Genomic DNA, 19,098 nt, shown 5'->3' on the forward strand with positions numbered 1-19,098 from the left:
TAACCTCTGTTCTACTTCTGTCTGTATGCATTTGCCCGTTCTGGCTGCCTAATATCAGTGGATATTCATCTTTCGTGTCTAGCGTATTTCATTTATCATAATGTTTCAAGGTTCATCCATGTTGTAGCCAATGTCAGAATTTCATTCCTTTTTAAGGCCGAAGAATATTCCATTGTATGACTATTCCACATTTTGTCCATTCATCAACATGTTGGTGGATGTTTGGGTTGTTTTCACCTTTTGGCCACTGAATAAAGCTCCTGTGAGCATAGGTGGCAGAGTATCTGTTTGAGTCCCAACTTTTAGTTCTTTCAAGTATAGATATCTAAAAGTGTAATTCTGGATCATACTGTAAATCTGTTTAACTTTTTGAGGAACCGCCCAACTGTTTCGCACAAAGGCTGGGCTATTTTACACTCTGTCCAGGAAGGCCTGAGGTTTCCTCCACGACCTCGCTAATACTTGTTATTTTCTGTGGCCATTCTTAGGGTGTGAAGGGTGTCTCACTGTGGTTTTGACTTGCATTTCCCCAGTGATGAGTGATGCCGAGCACTGTTGCATGTAGTCCTTGGCCATTTTTCTGTCTTTTTCAGAGAAATGTCTATTCAGGTCCTTTTCCCATTTTTAAATTGAATTGTTTATACGTTCTGGGTATTAATTTTTTATCAGATATGTGGTCTGCACATGTTTTCTCCCACCTGTGGGTTGTCTTTACTTTCGATGCACGGAAGTGTTTGGTTTCAGTGCAGTCCAGTTTATCTGCTTTTTCTTTTGTTGCCTGTGCTTTCCGTCTCATCCAAAAAGTCACTGCCACATCCAGTGTCCAGATACTTTCTTCCAAGAATTTTACGATTTTAGCTCTTACATTTAGGTCTTAGATCCATTTCGAGTTAATTTTTTGTGTTGTTTTTTTTTTTAAATGTGGAAATCTGTTTTCTTTTTTTTTTTATTAAAAAAAATTTTTTTTAATGTTTTTACTTATTTTTGAGAGACAGAAACAGAGCACAAGCCAGGGAGAGGCAGAGAGAGAGAGGGAGACAGAATCTGAAGCAGGCTCCAGGCTCTGAGCTATGAGCACAGAGTCTGACACGGGGCTCATACTCACAGACCACGAGATCGTGACCTGAGCCGAAGTCAGAAGCCCAACCACCTGAGCCACCCAGGTGCCCCCAGGAGATCTGTTTTCCGAAGCACCATTTGTTGAACATACTTCCAAAAATACAGGGTGGGGCTTTAAGTTTAAAACCTATTTAAAAGACAAAATTCAGCGGCGCCTGGGTGGCTCAGTTGGTTAAGCATCGATTCTTGGTCTCGGCTCAGGTCATGATCTCACTGTCATGAGATCCAGTCCCACGTTGGCTTCAGGCTCTGTGCTGGGTGTGGAGCCTGCTTAAGATTCTCTTTCTCCCTCCCCCTTCCCCTCCCAAGCTTGTGCGCGCTCTCAAGAATGAACGAACGAATGAATGGGTGACTTTATTTCAAACCAAACTTCTGTGGAGCTCTAGCCTTCCAAGGCGTCTTGCTTGAAGATTTCTGGCTGTAAGGATTCACTCATAAAAAGTCAGGCCCTCTTTCTGCTTAGGATTTGAGCAAGAAGAAAAGTATTTTTAGGTAAAAAAGCCACCAGAAATGCTGTGCAAATAGTTTTGAGTAGGCAGAGAGTGAAGTGGGAAGAGAAAGAATTGGAGTGTCAGGATTATATTCTTGATTGTATTAATGTTTTTTAACTTAGGGTTTCATTTCTTTTAGTTGTAGTTTGAAATCCTGATCCAGTGTAGGTATAAGATCTATGTGATAAACATAGGGAAATGCACAACAGATACAATCCTGGATAGTCCTACGTTCTGCCTCTTCAGCAGTTTCAGCCACAAGTTCTTGTCCGAAAGTTCTAATCTTGGAAATAGGAAGAGTCTCAGTAATACGAAGGAAAATTCAGCTCTCTAGCAATGCCTTGGCGGGGGAGGGGGTGTTGCTATTACTGAGCTTATCTGGGTTCTCACGATCACTACCGCACATCTAGAGTCCGTGTTGTCACCGTGCACAGAGAAGATCTCTGCCCTGTCTCATCCCAGCTCTGGCCGGGGGACTGTAAGTGAACCTTGTTAGAAAGATAGTCTCAGCCTTTGTTCAGCAGACTTCATTAGTTTGCACCTGCGTTTTTGCTGGCAGCAGGAAGTGCGAGATTTTGTATGCAGTTTTGTAATTTGTTGCACTGCATCCTTGTTTTTAAAAAAGTGGATTTCCAGGGACTTTGTGTCCAAATAAGAAGCCTGCATACTTAAGTGGAGAGACTTCTAATTTGGACTTGCCATGTCCCTCACAGATCTGTCTGTATTCTGACTTTTTCCGAAAGGTAGCTTGCCAGTCCTCAAGGAAAGCTTTGGAAGTCCGTCCCTCTTCCTGAGCAGCTGTGGTGTGGCTGTGCCAGAGTCTATTAGGTGTGGATTGTTTATGGTGGATTTACGAGGTACAAGCTGACCCAGATTGTTTGTGTTTTGTTTTTTTTTTTAAACCTTTTAAATTCACTGATACATGGCACACAAGCGGCCTTGCTCACCGGGTTAGTGCTCACTCCATACAGCTAAGGTTCAGTGCTTTTAAGGTTTATCAGAGCTGGGGTGTTGATGTTTTTTCATAAGAGTTCACTACTAAACGATTTTTCTTCCTTTAGGTGAATGGAAGAGAATCAGAAGAAGAAAATCTCAATAAATCTGAAATAAGTCAAGTGTTTGAGATTGCACTTAAACGGAACTTGCCTGTGAATTTTGAGGTGAGCTTGTTTTACATGTAGGACTCTGTTGGAAGACACTGTTGGCATTCATCATTGGAATTTTTTTTTCCCCTAAAAAACATTGGAATAATCATCACATACATGTGAACCTTCAGATTTAAGATTCAGACTTTATATTTAGCCAGAAAGCAATATCGATTCTCTTCTTTTAGGGGTCATTAATTTAGGGGCAGCCATGTCCCTCCACACAGTCCTTGGAAGGTCTCAGTAGGTCGGTCAAGCTCCTGGAATGGTTCTGAAGAATATTGTGTTTATGTTCTCATGTGTATTCCAGAGAGAGGATCCATTGTTTTCAGAAGACTCTATTACTCCCAAAATGTTAACCTCCCTAAGAGTCCCTAGAAATTGTACAGTGTAGTTGTTAAAAAGGACATCAGTTTTGGGGCACCTGGGTGGCTCAGTCCGTTACTTGGCCAACTTTTTGTTTCGGCTCAGGTCATGATAGCATGGCTTGTGAAATCGAGCCCCACATTAGGTTCTGTGCTGATGCTTGAGATTCTCTCTCTCTGCTCCTCCCCAGCTTGCACACACTCTCTCTCTCAAAATAAATATTTAAAAAAGAAAAAGACATCAGTTTCATCCTTGTGTAGCGTTTGCCCTCTAATTCACCACTCTAATAACTTCATTTGTTGTTAGAGACTTTATGGTCTAAAAATAATTAATAGGTTGTTAGTTCAAAATGGAAAATGAGATACATTTAGTATATGTTTCCTTCAAAGACCCAGTGAGTCCAGATAGACTAGGCAGGTAAGGGAGGTTAAGTTTCCATTAATGGTCTGACATGGTGAATTCTTTGCAATTCCTTGTGATTTCCATGCTTGGTTATGCAAGGTTGTGTTTTACTATACAGTGCAAAGTTCTTTGTCAATGCTTTGGTCTTTTAGAGTTACAAAGACTATATTTAGTTTTTCAAAATGCTTTATACTTGTACATTGTTTCTCTAAGCAAATGTAATGTGAGGTGGGGCATTTGCTTAAAACAATTCTAAGTGGTTCATAAATTTCTTTTGTCCTATTCTTAAAGCCTCCTTGAAGTTTATTATCCTGTAAAATAATTATGTAGCATTTTTGCAGTTACAAGTGATCCCCAAATTCATGCCTGGTCTTTATAACATATATACCTTCTCTTTTTTTTTTTTTTTTTTTTTTTTTTTTTTTTTTTTTTTTTTTTTTATTTTTTTTTTTTTTTGAGACAGAGACAGAGCATGAACGGGGGAGGGTCACAGAGAGAGGGAGACACAGAATCCGAAACAGGCTCCAAGCTCTGAGCTGTGAGCACAGAGCCCGACGCGGGGCTCGAACTCACGGACCGCGAGATCGTGACCTGAGCCGAAGTCGGCTGCTCAACCGACCGAGCCACCCAGGCGCCCCTACCTTCTCTTATTAATGTGCTAGTGCCCTACACTGGCTCCTGAGTTCAGTCCTTAATCTGTAGGCTGCATGATGATGATTTCTGACTTCTACCTAGCAGTGCTTCCCGGCCTGCCATGGGACACACGTGGGATGGGAAGTTCCACTTGGATCATGGGGCCATCCTGCATCCCCTTACACCCATCCCTGCCTCACCCTGGCAGGCAGGACCTGGTTTATACTGTCCGCCTCCCTGAGCAGAGCCCCAGATGGATCTGGGGCTGTATCTTCTCACCTGGCTCTATATCCCTTCTAGCCCTTCCTCATCTGTTGGGAGTGGGGCTGGGGAGAAATGAGATACACAGAATAACAGGGCTGGTTGTTGAGTGGGAACTAGGTGGGAGCTTCGTTCCAAAAAGCCACAAGGTCTCCCTGGGTACCTGCTGCAGGAAAGGGAAGAAATACTCCTTTTTTCTTCCTGGTGAAGGATTAGTGAAGCATGAGAATGGATTTTTAGAGATTGTAGAAGGGGTGTCAAGATTGTTGGGGCGGGGGATGCCTAGCTTCGCAGGTCACCTCAGGATTACAGAGGTGACTTCTAGTGCCAGGACCCTGGTTCCCTGTGAAGCTTGCCACCTTTTCATGCTAGTCATTGCCTTGAGAGTCACAGAGCTTTCTGGATCCTTAGTGAAGGAATGCCACTTCTGCCCCACTTCCACTCTGTTTAGATTTCAGACTTCTGTTCAGGAATATGTAACCTATACCCAGGAACAGTCAAGGAGTCACAGAAAAGAAATGGGAGTGCCCTCTGGTGGGTAAATATCTTACAAGGTAATTTAAGACCTTAACAGTGTGTGTTGGTGGCATGGAGTTTGTTAATGTGAGTACTTATGTTAAATAACTCCTATATCAAAGGTTCATATTGCTTCCATTGTTAGGTTGAGTAAGGGCTTTCATTTTTTCTTTCCCACAGTTCTGTCTCTTGCACTTGGAAGATTGCCTGGCACATAACAGATGCTCGGGAAATATTTATTGAATGAATGAATGAATGAACAGTTATTTATTTTTTTTTTTGTAATTTTCAAAAAAATTTTGGAGAGAGTGAGCGTGTGCATACCCGAGGGGGAGAGGAAAGGGGGAGGGGGAGAGAGAGAATGAATGAATGAATGAATGAATGAATGAGAATCTTAAGCTGGCTCCACACTCAGCATAGAACCCAATGTGGGACTCAATCCCATGACCTGGGATCAGCCGAAATCAAGAGTTGGGCACTCAACCGACTGAGCCACCCAGGTGCCCCAGAACAGTTGTTATTATTATTATTTTTCTTTTTACTAAGTTTTTAATAGTCAAACCTGTCACGTAGAAAACTGCGTTAGAAGTATTTAATAGGAGAAAAGAGGAGCTGTTCCTACAGTTCTTTAGGAAAAATGTATATAGCTTGACTTTTGATAAAATACATAGTTTTAGTTACAAAATGTGATGGTGTTGATTGATAAAGTCACTGGGAGGCAGTTGTGACCTCATCACACTAAATCCATTGGAGGTGAAGCTCCATGTTTAGATTGGTGGCATCATGATGTGATATGAGTAGCCGATGAAAATGGTTGCCCGAAGGGCCAGGGTGGGGCTGTGCCTCTGAAGCATTCATTTGAAGCTGGTGTGTTTGAAGCGAGATCCAGGCGGTGGGAGGTGGTGAGTGGGGGGGCGACTGGGAGCTCTGTCAAGTCCATCTGCTGGTACAGGTGTCAGCTGGTCCCTCTCAGCAGACCCCTTCCTTTGGGGGGCAGTGAAGGCCATTCTCTGAGGGGCTGCTTGTCCTCACCTTGGGAGCACAGCACCGCTGTTTCTTGGGCTTACTTGGTTTTCCTAGCCACTTTTTGAATATTTTATTTTGAAAGACTTCAAACCTGTGGAAAAGTTGGAAGGACAGTGAATTTAGCCTTCACTTAGATTTTTTTAGTGATTAACAGTTTACGTTTGTTTTTTCTTTCTGTGAATATACATATTTTATCTTCTACCTGTTCTTGCTCTTGCTGCATCATTTGAGACCAAGTGGCAGATAGCATGATTCATAATATTTCAGCAAGTATCTTTTAGGGACAAGGACATTATCTTAAATAACCACAATCTAATCGTCAAATATAGGAACTTGAGCATTGCTGTAGTTCTTACGTAACGTATGTCCTATATTCACGTTTTGCCACCTGTCCCTGTCGTGTCCTTTACGGAAAGTATTTTCTTCTTGTGGTATCCAGTGCGGGATCACACCCTGAGTCTAGTAGAGGCATCTCTTGGTTTCCCTTTCATCTGGAACAGTTCCTCAGCCCCCCCCCCCCCCCTTTTTTTTTTTTGACAGTTTTAAAAGTTACTTTGTAGAATGCCCCTCAATTTGGTCTGATTGTTTCCTCATGATTAGTTTCAGGTTATGCATTTTTTTGGGCAGGAAACCCACAGAAATGAGCATCACATGAAGGCATTTTACTGTGTTAGTGACACTTGTTTCCTTGGTTTACATCAGATGCTTCACCTTAGGAGACTTTCTCTTTGTAATTCATAATCTTCGAGGAGCCTCTTGAAGGTTGTTCCCTAAGAGACCTCCCCAATGAATCTAGTCATTGATCATTCTTCCTGGCATCAGGGACTACTATGGTGCATTTTCTGCATTTGCAGGCTGACATTCCACATGAAGAACCTTCCACGACATTAATTTATATTACCAGAGGTCCGCTGCTGCTTTTTTATTCAAGATGTTCGTTATTGTCGTCAGTCATTAGGGGGTGTCCGGCTGGCTTAGTCGGTGGAGCGTGTGACTCTTGATCCTTGGAGCTTACATTTTAAAAAAAAGAAGGGGTGCCTGGGTGGCTCAGTTGGTTGAGCATCCGGCTCGATCTCGGCTCAGGTCATGATCTCAAGGTTCGTGAGGTCAAGCCCACGTGGGGCTCTGCTCTGACAGTACAGAGCCTGCTTGGGATTCTCTGTCTCTTCCTCTCTCTCTCTCTCTGCCCTTCCCTCACTCGTGCGCACGCGCGCTCTCTCTCTCACAAAAAATAAACATTTTTAAAAAGAAAAAAGAAAAGAAAGAAAACCATAGATCGCTGTTATCACCGTTCGTGTTGATACTCACATTGCCATTCAGCTGGCTCCTGTGTCCTTTGACGTTCTCCTATGGGATGTTATTGGAAGTGAGGGGTTAGCTTTTTTGAGGTGTAATTTTCATACAGTAGAATTCTCCCTACTCCGGCGTATGCTTTGATGTGTTTTGATGAATGTATATAGTTGTGTAAACAGCGCTGCAGTCACCACCTGAGACTTCTCTCACCGCAGAGCTGCCCTGACTCCCTTTGCAGCCCGTCCCTCTCCTCCGTCCTCGGCCTCAGACAACCGCTGGCCTCTTTCTGTCCCCACGGTTCTGCTCTTGTCACAACGTGACACAAATGGAATTACAAAATGGAATTGCTGCCTTTTGTCTGGCTGCTTTACCTTAACACAGGTCTTGAGTGTCCCTGTTGCACAGATCAGTAGTTTCTGTTTATTGCTCGAGGAGTTCCCAGTTGTGCGGACGCACCGCCCTGTTGAAGAACATTTGGGTTGCTTCTGGTTGTTGGTGACAATGAGTAGAGCTACCGTAAACACACATACACGTCTGTAGAGACGTGTTTTCGTGTCTCTTGAGTAAAAACTTGGGATTGAATTTGCTGGGTTGCACGATAAATCTGTGTCTTTAACTTTATAAGATGTCGTCAGACTGTTTCCGGAGAGGGGGTATCGTCGTCCTGCCCCACGGCCGTGGGGGCGTGTCGTCGTCGTTCTGCGTCCCCTCCGACACTCGGTGTTGTCCGTTTACAAAGACTCGGTCCTTCTGTGCGGTGGCAACCGGTGGCGGTGCAGCTGGGGCTCCGTGCGGCTCGGTGATGCCGAGCGTCTTTGCCATCTGCGCGTCTCCCTTGGGGGAGCGTCTGTTCACACCTTCTGTCAGTTTTATTACTGGGTTTTTTACTTCTGAGTTTTGGGGGTTATCTACATATTCTGAATACAACCCTTTTATCGGATAGGTATTTTCCAAATACTTTTTCTCAGCACGTGACTTGTCTTCGTATTTTTTAAACAGTACCTTCCAAACAGCAAAGAGATTTTAGCAAGGTCACCTTTGCCTAATTTTTCTTTTATGTTTTGTCATGGTTTTGTGCAACCTTAGCTACCTTTGCCTCACCCAAGGTCATACTCCTGTGTTTTCTTCTAGAAGTTTCGTCGTTTCAGCTCTTAAATTGAGGTTCATGATTCATTTTGAGTTACAGTTTTTCTGTGTGCTGTGAGGTGTTTTCTTCCTCTCCTGTTTGTGGGCCTCATCATCCCTGCACGCGTGCTCCTCACCACCCCTCTTCAGAGTCTGAGTGAACGTACTACCTTCTGGTGCAACAAAACGTTTTAGCTTTGAACTTGCCCCGCTCAAGCTTTGGTGCCAGTGGAAATGGAAATTCAAACAGAAATGGCCCCAGCTGTTCCTGCGAGGAGCCCTGGGACCCTTCCACAGACAGTGGCACGTGGGGACCAGCAAGGGATGCCAGGCGTGCTGGTTGCTGCCGGAAGGAGAGTCCTCGCTTCGAGGCCTTGTGGGCAGGTAACTCTGGAAGATCCCTGTATGTACCTTCACTTCAGTCCGGCATCATAGGCTCTTCCTCTCCATTCCGCATTTCATACTTAGATCTCCTGCCATCGGTCTGGTGAAACAAGCTTCCTCTGCAGGCAGGCACGCATGCCTTCTGTGCACAGCCCGTTCGATTTTACCTCTGTACGAGCCCGAGACTCACCGCCTGGGTCCAGATCTGGAGGGCTCCCGTAACCTCCAGCCGTCCCTGTGCCCTTTTCACATTACCCACCCAGAAGAAGCTCTTTCTGATATAACTATAGCTTCATTTTCTTTGTTCTTGGACCTCACGTAAATAGAATGATATGATATGGATAGTTTGATGTTGAGTCTCATCTGCGTGTGTCAGTAGTTTTTTTCTATGTGGCATTTCACGGTGTGAATGTAAAATTGTGTTTATCCATTGTCCTGTTGGTGGACATGTGACTTGTTTCCACTTTAGGAACCATTGTGTATAAAATATAAAACTAAGTCTTCTTGTGTACATGTGCACCCAGAATTGCCAAGGCCCAGGGCAGGTGTTCAATAAAAATTGTCAAGCTGTTTCCCAAAGTGGTCGTACAGTATATGCTCCCACAGCTGTTCTGTATCCTTGTGAACACTCGATACTCTCAGTTGCCTTGATTTTAGCCATTTGGGGGGTGTGGATATTATAGTATTGCATTGTGCTTTCAGTTTGCATTTCCTTGATGACAAACGGTGATCACTTTTTCACATGCTTATTGGCCACTTGGAGATCTTGTTTTGTAACATGTGTGGTCAGGTGTTCTTTAATTGGGTAGTTGGTCTTTTTATTGTTTACTTGAGGCGTTCGTTCAGTATTCTGGATATAAATCCTCTGTAGGGTACACATGTTGCAAATACTCTCTCCCCTTCTATGGGTTCCCTGTATTTTTTACACGTCATGTGTTGATGAGCAGTTTTGTTTTTGTTTTTGTTTTTGTTTTTGTTTTTTGAGAGAGACAGAATACACGCGGGGGAGGGCAGAGAGCGAGGGAGACACAGAGTGAAGCAGGCTCCGGGCCCCAAGCTGTCAGCACAGAACCTGACGCGGGGCTCAGACTCACGAACGTGAGATCATGGCCTGAACCGAAGTCGGACACTCAACCGACTGAGCCACTCAGGCACCCCGTGACGAGCAGTTTTTAATTTCGAAGACCTTCAGTTTTGTTTTCCTTATGGCTGGTACCTTGTGCTTTCAAGAGCTCTTTGCTACTCTCATGGTCATGACTTGTTCTGTTTACTTTGGAGAGCTCTATAGTTTGAGCTTTCACATTTAGGTCTGTGTTCCGGCTCCAGTTACCTGTTTGTGGTGGAGTTTGAGACTGTGCTTCTCCCATGAGGATATCTAGTTGCTTTTTTTATTTAAAAGACTTTTGATGCGCTGTGGTGTGTTTGCCAGAAATCACGAGACCATATGTGTGCAGGTCTGTTTCTGCATTCTGTTCTATTTTATTGATCTCTTTCTTTGCCCGTAAACAATACCGTGAGGGCACGGTTGCTGTAACTTAATGGGAAGTCTTGAAATCTGGTAGTGTGAGTCCTCTAACTTAGCTGTTCTTTTCAAGACCATCTGAGCTAATGTAAGCTGGAGTCAGTTTTTCTTTTCCCTCTGTGTGTTCCTGGAATAACTTTATACTTAGGTTTCTGTTCATATTCAATTTTAATGTTTCTCTCCCATCGTTGTGGACTTATTTTTTATATTTTAATATGTAAAACCAAAAGTCAAAACTATGCGCAAAGATACATTCAGCAGTATCACGCTGTCCCCTTTCTACCCCAATCCCTCCCACTTGCTGTAGGGAACTAATTCTGTTGGTTTCTGCTTTATCCACCCTGTGTTTCTTTTTGCAAAAATAAGTATATAAACACACGTGTGTGTCTGTTTACATATAAGTGTGTATATACAAATCTTTTCTTTAACACAAAAGTTAGGGTACTATATAAACTCTTTTGCGGTTTCTGCTTTTCTTACTGTGTACTGGAAATCCCTGCCAGTGCTTAGAAGTTTCTCGTTCTTTTCTGTGGCTGGATGCATAGCAGCCAGTATTTAATAAGCTCAGTCTTGGCTTGAGGCTCAGAGCAAATATTAAACTTGAACTCTTTATGTCGCAGTTATTTCTGGGCTTTGCTGGGACGGCTGCCTTCCTGCCATTTGCAGTGGGTCTCCCCAAACTCAGAGCAGTCTGTGACCTGGGGACACAGATGGGAGCCGTTGTGCTAGGAGGACGGGAGCAGAACTTGCTTCCCGTTTCTTTGATGCTAACTGGGACTGATCAGACCCACGAATGTTCAGAAGTCTGGAAAATAACGAACAAGGGGAGAAGAGCATTCGGGGTTATCACTGTTTCCTTTTGCTGACGCGTGTGCTCCCTTCATTTCACGGGTCTTTACCGAAACTCCCCTTGGCCGGTGTTTCCCGGGAGGTAGTGCGCTAAGCAGCGTGCCCTGCTGCTTGCAGGAGGTGTCTGTCGCGCTTTCACTCAGTCTTTCCCTCTAAACCAGGTTGCCCGGGAGAGTGGCCCCCCCCACATGAAGAGCTTCGTGACCAAGGTGTCAGTTGGGGAGTTTGTGGGAGAAGGTGAAGGGAAGAGCAAGAAGATTTCGAAGAAAAATGCTGCCATAGCTGTTCTTGAGGAGCTGAAGAAGTTGCCACCCCTGCCCACAGTCGAGCGAGTGAAGCCCAGAATCAAAAAGAAAACAAAATCCATAGTCAGGGTAAGAACCTTCCCGAACAAAGAGGGTATTTCCGTTGCCCACAGACGGCTGGGGGCTTCGGCTCACTAGGTGGCGGATCCTAGCGACAGCAGGTGGCCGCTGACGTGCCACCTGCCAGGCCGGGCGCCGGGGCCTCCTCGTGCAGCTCTCCCGGGAGCACTCCCTGTCAGGCAGACGCGACCCCGAGCCGGGGTGGGGTCGGCGGGGCCCCCGCAGGTGTGCGCACACATCTGCGGATGAGGGTGTGACTACAGGAGTGCCCGTCTGCAGACAGGACGGCGAAGTCGTCCTCGCTCCACCTCACCGCTCCTGGCACTGGTGTGAGTGTGGAGGAAAGACGTCTGGGGACAGGCGGACGAGTGAGACGTTTCACCAAACACCACCTGATTCTTTGGGATTTTTTTAAGCCGTGTCAGTGGACCCGTCAGAAATTATACCCGCCCCCTCCTCCCCACCCAGAGAAGGGGCAGGAGTCCATTCGGGCATATTTAGGGATACTAGGGTCTGCTCTGTCACGACTGTCAATACGACTTGACCCTTGAACAGCACAGGGGTTAGGGTTGCCGACCGCCCCCCACCCCCCCCCCCCCCGACACGCGCGCGCGCGCGCACACACACACACACACACACACACACACACACACACACAGCGGGAGACCAGGGTTTAACTTTTTGACTCCCTAGGAGCATAACCACTAATAGCCTGTTGACCAGAAGTCTTACCAATAACATAAATGGTCGATTAACACATTTTATGTGTTGTATATTGTTATATACATATGTGTATTCTATGCTGTGTTTGCACAATAAAGTAAGCGGGAGAGAAGAACATTATTAAGGAAGTCGTGAGGAAGAGAAAATACATTGAGTATACTATACTATAGTGTATTTATCAAAAAGAAAGAAAAAGAAAAACCCGCTTGTGCGTGGACCTGGCGGTTCAGACCCTTGCTGCTCAAGGGTCAGCTCTAGTTTGATGCTGTGTCAGGACCAGGACACAAAAGCGAGCACTCTGCTCACTGCTGCACTTTCCTTTCTGCTCTTCATATCCGCGTGAGTCTGTGGGTGAGGGTTCTGTGGCACCGAAGGTGGCCACTGGGAAGGAACGGTGGGGTTCTTGGGTGTCAGCTTGGGGTTTTTTTTTAATAGTTTTTGGATGTTGAGTCATTGTTAAGAAAGCTGGGGACCCATCTTTATAACAGACTTTCAGGGGAGTTTTAGGAATAGTGTTCTGTATTTCTTTTCTCTATTGTGAAGTTGTAATTTATTGTCAAAAAGCAGACATTACGATAGTTGTCTACTTGTAGTGAAATACTGATGTTGCTTTGCCGGGAAGACTTTTAAAAAAGTCAACCTCAGTGCAATCCTAGAAAGTCACTGAGCATCTTTTAGCTTTAAAAAAGTTTTAAAAAGGTCTGATTAATTCGGGCCCTTAGATCAACATAAAAGTAATCTCTTGTCACGTCCCGATCTCTAAGTTGGCAAAGTCCTCTCTGCGACTAACATGGCACGTGGATTTTACGTTAATTGTTCCTCAGCTACAGAGCAGCACAGACTATGGCCAGGGGATGAACCCGATCAGCAGGCTGGCCCAGATCCAGCAGGCGAAAAAGGAGAAGGAGCCGGAGTACATGCTCCTGACAGAGCGAGGCCTCCCACGCCGCAGAGAGTTTGTGATGCAGGTAGGTCGGCGTGGGTTATGGGCAGACTTCCTCTGACCACATCCCATCTCGGCTGGGCCAGGTCCAGCGGCTGGATGCTTCCCTGAGGAGGCTGGATGAGGAGCTCTGGTCCAGTGGGCCCTGCTCCCTGCCCTCAGGCGTTATCAATAGTAAGACCGTGGTACTTGCAGTAATGTGATGCCTTAAAACATACTTGTGTGCGCACCACACGTGCTGCCGTATCAGCAGGTGGGAGCTTGGACATACCGCTGGAGTGTGTGAGTGCTAGGACTGTGGGATTGTGGGTGAACGCTTCTCTTCATTACATCTCCTTGAAGGTTTATATTATTCTTTTCAGAAGATAAATTTTACAAGTTATATCAGAGGATCTGTTCCTGTTCCCCTAATCCTTCTGTCAAATCTGGAGTCTAGGGTTGTTGGATCTTCCTTAGATTGGGATTACACTTCATTCAGATGGGTGCAGAGTGTTTCTCCTTATGCTCATGAAACAGTTATTCATATGGGCAGCTCACTTTGATCGTGATTTGAATTTAAGAGTGTTTTCTGGTGAAAAACCCAGTACTTAACTCTCGTGTAGCAGTTTACAACTTTGGAAGCACCGTCACTTAGCCTGCCCAGTCAGAAGGCCAGAAAAGTAATGGTCCTTCTGTGCTACCAAAGAAGATTGCAGCGTGCCAGGACAATCAGTCATTTGACCAAGATCAGTGCCGGTAGACAGCAAGGCCAGGATTCAACCCCCGAGCCCTTGTCGCTGGCCAGAGAAGGTTTCCTTGATTTCAGTTCTGTGATGTGCGGCTTTTGGTTCTGGTCTGCGCTCAAGACCAGCATGGAAGGGGATTGTAAGCAGTGGTATATGCTGCAATATGTGTAACAGTCAGCGGTCTTAGGGGTGGGTGGCACAGCGGGAGGGGGGCCGGGCGCGTGTGCGTTTATGGATGTGTGTGTGTGTGTTACAAGTTTCACTGACAAAGGATGCGTAGCATACAGTTTACAAATAATATATAAAATACATGTTCTCTTGACTGTCAATTTTATCCATCTGTAACTTAAGTGTAACTGTCGTCTTGAGTAGTATAAAGTCAGACTGCACACAAATGCTTCATAACTACTGTCCAGTTCAAGCAAAGAAGTTGCTCATGCTGCTGACAAAGGACTGTAGTCTTAGCGTGGGTATTGATTGTTTTGTTTACATAAACAAGATGAAAGTGAAACAACAAAGAAATGTTGGAACTTCACTCGTTTTTAAACAATGAGTGACTTTATTGAATTGAGTGATTTTCAAAGATTGGACAGACGTCCCCAGTTTTTTGTGCTAGTTACAGTGCCACGGCTGCGGCCTTGACACGCTTTTAAGCTTAATTTGCATTATTAACCTTTTCTCCGTCTTGTAAGTCTGGAGTAGACAGCAAAACAACCGAGCGCTTGCTGCGTTGTATTCGCAGATCTTTGGTGTAAATGCTCCCACCGTGGCACCTGGATCCCGGGGCTGGGAAGGGGAGCGTGCGGGAGCGCACCCCGGTGATATTTCCACCGAGCAGATGCCACGGATGCAGAGGACCTCAGAAGCACAGATATTTGTGAGATGTAGTCCCGTTAGGAAGTGACGACTTTCCAGTGTTCTTTAGCTCTGTTGGTCACAGTCGTTATAAGCTGCCGTGGTCTAGTGTGTCGGAGGGGCTGCCTTCGCCGCGCGTCGCAGGCCGCCGCAGGCCCGCTCCGGGGCACCGCTGTTAAGCGTCTAGCTTCTGACCGTTGCCGGGTTCTTTTGCCAGCACACCGATGCCTGACCAGTCTTTACTCTGAAGGCGTAAGCACTGGTCTGAGCCCTGACTTCGTCCTCATGCAGGTGAAGGTGGGAAACCATACCGCGGAAGGAACAGGCACCAATAAGAAGGTGGCCAAACGCAACGCAGCCGAGAACATGCTGGAGATCCTTGGTTTCAAAGTCCCACAGGCTCAGCCCACCAAACCAGCCCTCAAATCAGAGGAGAAGGTGACTGCTCGGGGCTGTGTCCTTGCTCTCTAATTGCAAGATGACCTCCTCGCCTCATCCTAGGGGACTCTGGCACCTCCAGGGCCAAGCTTCAGGGCAAGGCTTCCTCCTCCTGGCAGTAAAACAGCCCTGCCGAGCAGCGTCTTATCCATTTGGACCATTATAATGTGGTCAGAAGGGGAGTTGCATGTCCGTGGCTCCAAGCGTGGCTCTGGGTTAAGTCGTTCTTGTTTCCGTATCTTTGTGGTCGGGACGCTTTGCTGGAGGGCAGCTTGCTCTTTCCATTTGTAGGATGCTAGGCGACTGGGCTTGAAGTTAACACGTCTAGTTCTGTCGTCGTGCTCTCATAGTGAGGCCTGCAGGAACGAGTTATCAACCTTAGGCTTCTGCTAGTTGGGGAGCAGCAGGCTTTGGGTTTTCTGGGACACCGGCACAGTGTGATTTATGGAACTAAATCCACAGTTTAGATTCGGGATTTCTTTTTCTTTATGAATCTAACACTAGATAAAAATCTTCAAGATTGGTAAGCGGTACCTTCAAGCAAGTTCTTGACTGAGCTTGTTTCCACGGAGAGGTCCCAGGACGGATTCACTCCCTGTGCCTGCCGTGTCCCCAGTGGGACACGGCATCTGCTCTGGCTGCAGACACTCGTCAGAGAATCTGCATAGATCCTGGACTTGGTGTTTGGGTGTTTCGTTCCAAAATCTGGTAGAGCATTCACAGCACCCTTAACCTTCTCAAAAAGGAGACCCGTGTTTGAGAAAATTTTCATCTCGTAACATTTGCCCTGCCCCCCCCCCCCCCTTATCGTTGGAAATACCCCTTCTCTTTTAACTGGATGTTAGTTACACAGAGAGTCTAAGAGCTGCTTCCCCACCGTGGGCTCTACCAGTGTAGCGTCCCCGGCTCCCTCTGGTTAAACGCTCCCCTGTCTTCCTGTGAGTGCAGAGTTCAGTACCTGGTTCCGTGTGCCTGTTGGCATCTCTTCAAGGACAGGCTGTGTGGGCCGGAGTGTCGCTGGGTGAGGGCAGGAGGCTGCCAGGGCGGCGGCGCGGGGGTAAGGCTTTCTGCCGATCACCTCTTCATATTGCAAAATGTTACAAACTACAGGTCAATGCTGGTTGGAGCTTGTTTAATTTTAGACAGTAGGAACTAATTTTGCAAGAGTTTGATTTATGCTCATGGCCTTTTTTGTTTTTTTGTTTTTTTGTTTTTTTTTTTTTTTTAAGACACCAGTAAAAAAACCAGGGGATGGAAGAAAAGTAACCTTTTTTGAACCTGGCTCTGGGGATGAAAATGGGACTAGTAAGTGTGTTGTTAATATTGTCCTGATCTGAACTTGATTCTGGGATTTGTGTAGCTCCCGGAATGACGAGCAGTGTTGAGCTTTGTGTCATCCCCGTGCCGCTTTGTGCACCGAGGGAGGGCCAGCGGGTTGGAAAGTGTTTTCCCGGCGGCGTGTGTGGCCTTGTGTTGACCCGTCTGCATGTCCCTCCCTAGGCAATAAAGAGGATGAGTTTAGGATGCCTTATCTTAGCCATCAGCAGCTGCCTGCTGGGATTCTTCCCATGGTGCCCGAGGTTGCCCAGGCCGTAGGAGTCAGTCAAGGACACCACACCAAAGATTTCACCAGGGCAGCTCCGAATCCTGCCAAGGCCACGGTAACTGCCATGATAGCCCGTGAATTGTTATATGGGGGCACCTCGCCCACAGCCGAGACCATTTTAAAGAATAACATCTCTTCAGGCCACGTACCCCACGGACCTCTCACAAGACCCTCTGAGCAGTTGGACTATCTTTCCAGAGTCCAGGGATTCCAGGTAACTGTTAGACCTGAGCTGTGTGGTCTAGACATCAGTGTCGTCCTCTTTTTTGGGGGGTTTCTCTCAGGAAATGAGCCTCGTACCTTGTTTGTTATTATTAAATCAAGGTCTTTATATAGGGGAAGGGGTGGTGGAGGGCACATGGTACCTGGGTGGTCCTGAGAAGGTCGGGGAGGTAAGGAAAGTCCCACAGGCCTGTACGGTGTAGAGTAACCTTGTCCTTTGGTAATAAAATTGTAAAAAATCCAAGCCAACCATAACAAAGCTGCTAATCTTCGTGGTGGTTCTAGCAAGCACGGATTCATTGTGCTGGCCCTTTCTGCCTAGTAGAAAAGGGCACGGCTTCTTTCAGACTGGGGTCTCTGGGCAGACATCTGGGTTCCTGGAAGATTTCGGAAGCTGGGGCCCTGGTGCTTGCGGCCCTTGGTGCCCCCAGCAGCAGGCCCCCCGACGGCCTCTTGCCACTGAGTGGGAGTTGGTGGAGCCTCGTCAGGTTGAGGGCAGGAAGAAAGAGGTGTCCCACGCCTGTTTGCTGGGCCCCGTTTGTATTTGCCGCCTCCCTACCCGGCCTCAGTTTTCTTCTCCCCTCAGGTGGAATACAAAGACTTCCCCAAAAACAACAAGAACGAATTTGTATCTCTTATCAATTGCTCCTCTCAGCCACCTCTGATCAGCCACGGGATTGGAAAGGATGTGGAATCCTGCCATGACATGGTATGTTACCCAGTGGTCCTGGCTCCTGCCTGTTGCCGGCCTGGGGAAGATAGGAAAAGGGCTCTCCCATAGCCTTTGGTTGTTTTATAGATTTCGTCTTTTGAAGCCCTCTTCCTTAGTTTATTGGATTGATTTCTCATCGTGTTTATCAGAATTCATCAGGTTTAGATACCCCTTCCCCTTCCCTTGCCTGTGCTGACCTGGCGGGTGGACTTGGATCCTGGAACGCCTGCCTCCACATGCTGTATCCGTTCGTCTCCTTCCAGAACACAGAACCCCAGCCAGGCCCAAGTTCGGGCAGCTGTAGAAAGCCCCTTATTGTGGTCTGCTGTTCAGGTGAAACTCCTGTTCCGAGAAATACTAAAACTGAGAAATGGCATTGATTAATCGGAGTAAACTGTGGTATATCCACCTGATGGGGTGTAAGGCATCGGTCAGATTAATGTCAAAGAAGGAAACGTGATAGGTTTTTGTTTTAAAGCAGGACACAGAATTTGTAGTCTGGTTACCACAAGGTTAAAAACACTGAAAGAAAATCTAATAAAATTAACAGAGGTTGTGATTCAATGAGGTAAACATGGATCATTTATTTTTTAATTTGTATTTTAAGTTAAAAATTCAAATGTTAAGGGAAAGTGTGATTTGGGGGGGGCTCCCTGTTTGGACCTTCACGGGCAGTGGCCGCACCTTGACTCTCCCTTTCGTCCCTGCCAGGCCGCACTGAACATTTTAAAGTTGCTGTCTGAGTTGGACCAACAAAGTACAGAGATGCCAAGAACAGGAAATGGCCCAGTGTCTGTGTGAGTGAGCCCGTTTACAGAAAGGCAGCTCTTTTCGTCATTTGCATTCAATTCAGACCGTCAGCTCAACTCAGTAGTGAAACTCACCTCAGTCCCTTTTCTGTCCCTTTCTTTCTCCCGAGGGGTTTCTAAGTAGTGGGCAGAGCGTGCAGTTTTTTTAAATTTTGAATAGGTAATACATTCACGTGGTTCAAAAATCAAAATTATTTTCAAAGGTGCACAGTGATCAGTCTTGCCCTCCTCGCAGTCCCCACCCACCTCATCCTCCCTCCCCTCCCACCCAGAGATCTTTTTTTTTCTTCCAAGGTTTTATTTATAACATACAGTGTGATACTCCTTTCAGGAGTAGAATTCAGGGATTCATCACTTACATACAACACCCAGTGCTCATCAGAACAAGCACCCTCCTTAATGCCCGTCACCCATCTAGCCCATCCCCCATCCACCTCCCCTCCAGCAGCCTCCCATTTGTTCTCTCGTTAAGAGCCAGAGGTCACATTTTTATTAGTTTATGTATCTTTCATATGTGTTTCTTTATGCAAATATCATCCTGTGCTGCTTCATTATTTCTTCTGTCCCA

General features: G+C 46.1%; 1 protein-coding gene across 8 annotated transcripts in view; it reads left to right on the top strand.

The window, feature by feature from the left end:
• The window catches only part of STAU1 (staufen double-stranded RNA binding protein 1), a 62,042-nt gene that overhangs the window by 33,616 nt on the left and 9,328 nt on the right, over positions 1-19,098 (top strand). For 7 of the 8 annotated variants that reach the window (XM_049650635.1, XM_049650634.1, XM_049650640.1 and 4 more), the window contains 8 exons: positions 2,672-2,770; positions 11,294-11,506; positions 13,045-13,188; positions 15,035-15,181; positions 16,411-16,486; positions 16,682-17,001; positions 17,596-17,718; positions 18,433-18,518. In XM_049650635.1, coding sequence (XP_049506592.1) covers positions 2,672-2,770; positions 11,294-11,506; positions 13,045-13,188; positions 15,035-15,181; positions 16,411-16,486; positions 16,682-17,001; positions 17,596-17,718; positions 18,433-18,518 — 1,208 coding nt within the window. Of the gene's footprint in view, positions 1-2,671; positions 2,771-11,293; positions 11,507-13,044; positions 13,189-15,034; positions 15,182-16,410; positions 16,487-16,681; positions 17,002-17,595; positions 17,719-18,432; positions 18,519-19,098 lie in introns of those variants that run through there. The other variant, XM_049650638.1, reaches the window with a different exon arrangement.

This window comes from Panthera uncia (genome assembly GCF_023721935.1).
Source record: "Panthera uncia isolate 11264 chromosome A3 unlocalized genomic scaffold, Puncia_PCG_1.0 HiC_scaffold_11, whole genome shotgun sequence".
Classification (NCBI taxonomy): domain Eukaryota; kingdom Metazoa; phylum Chordata; class Mammalia; order Carnivora; family Felidae; genus Panthera; species Panthera uncia.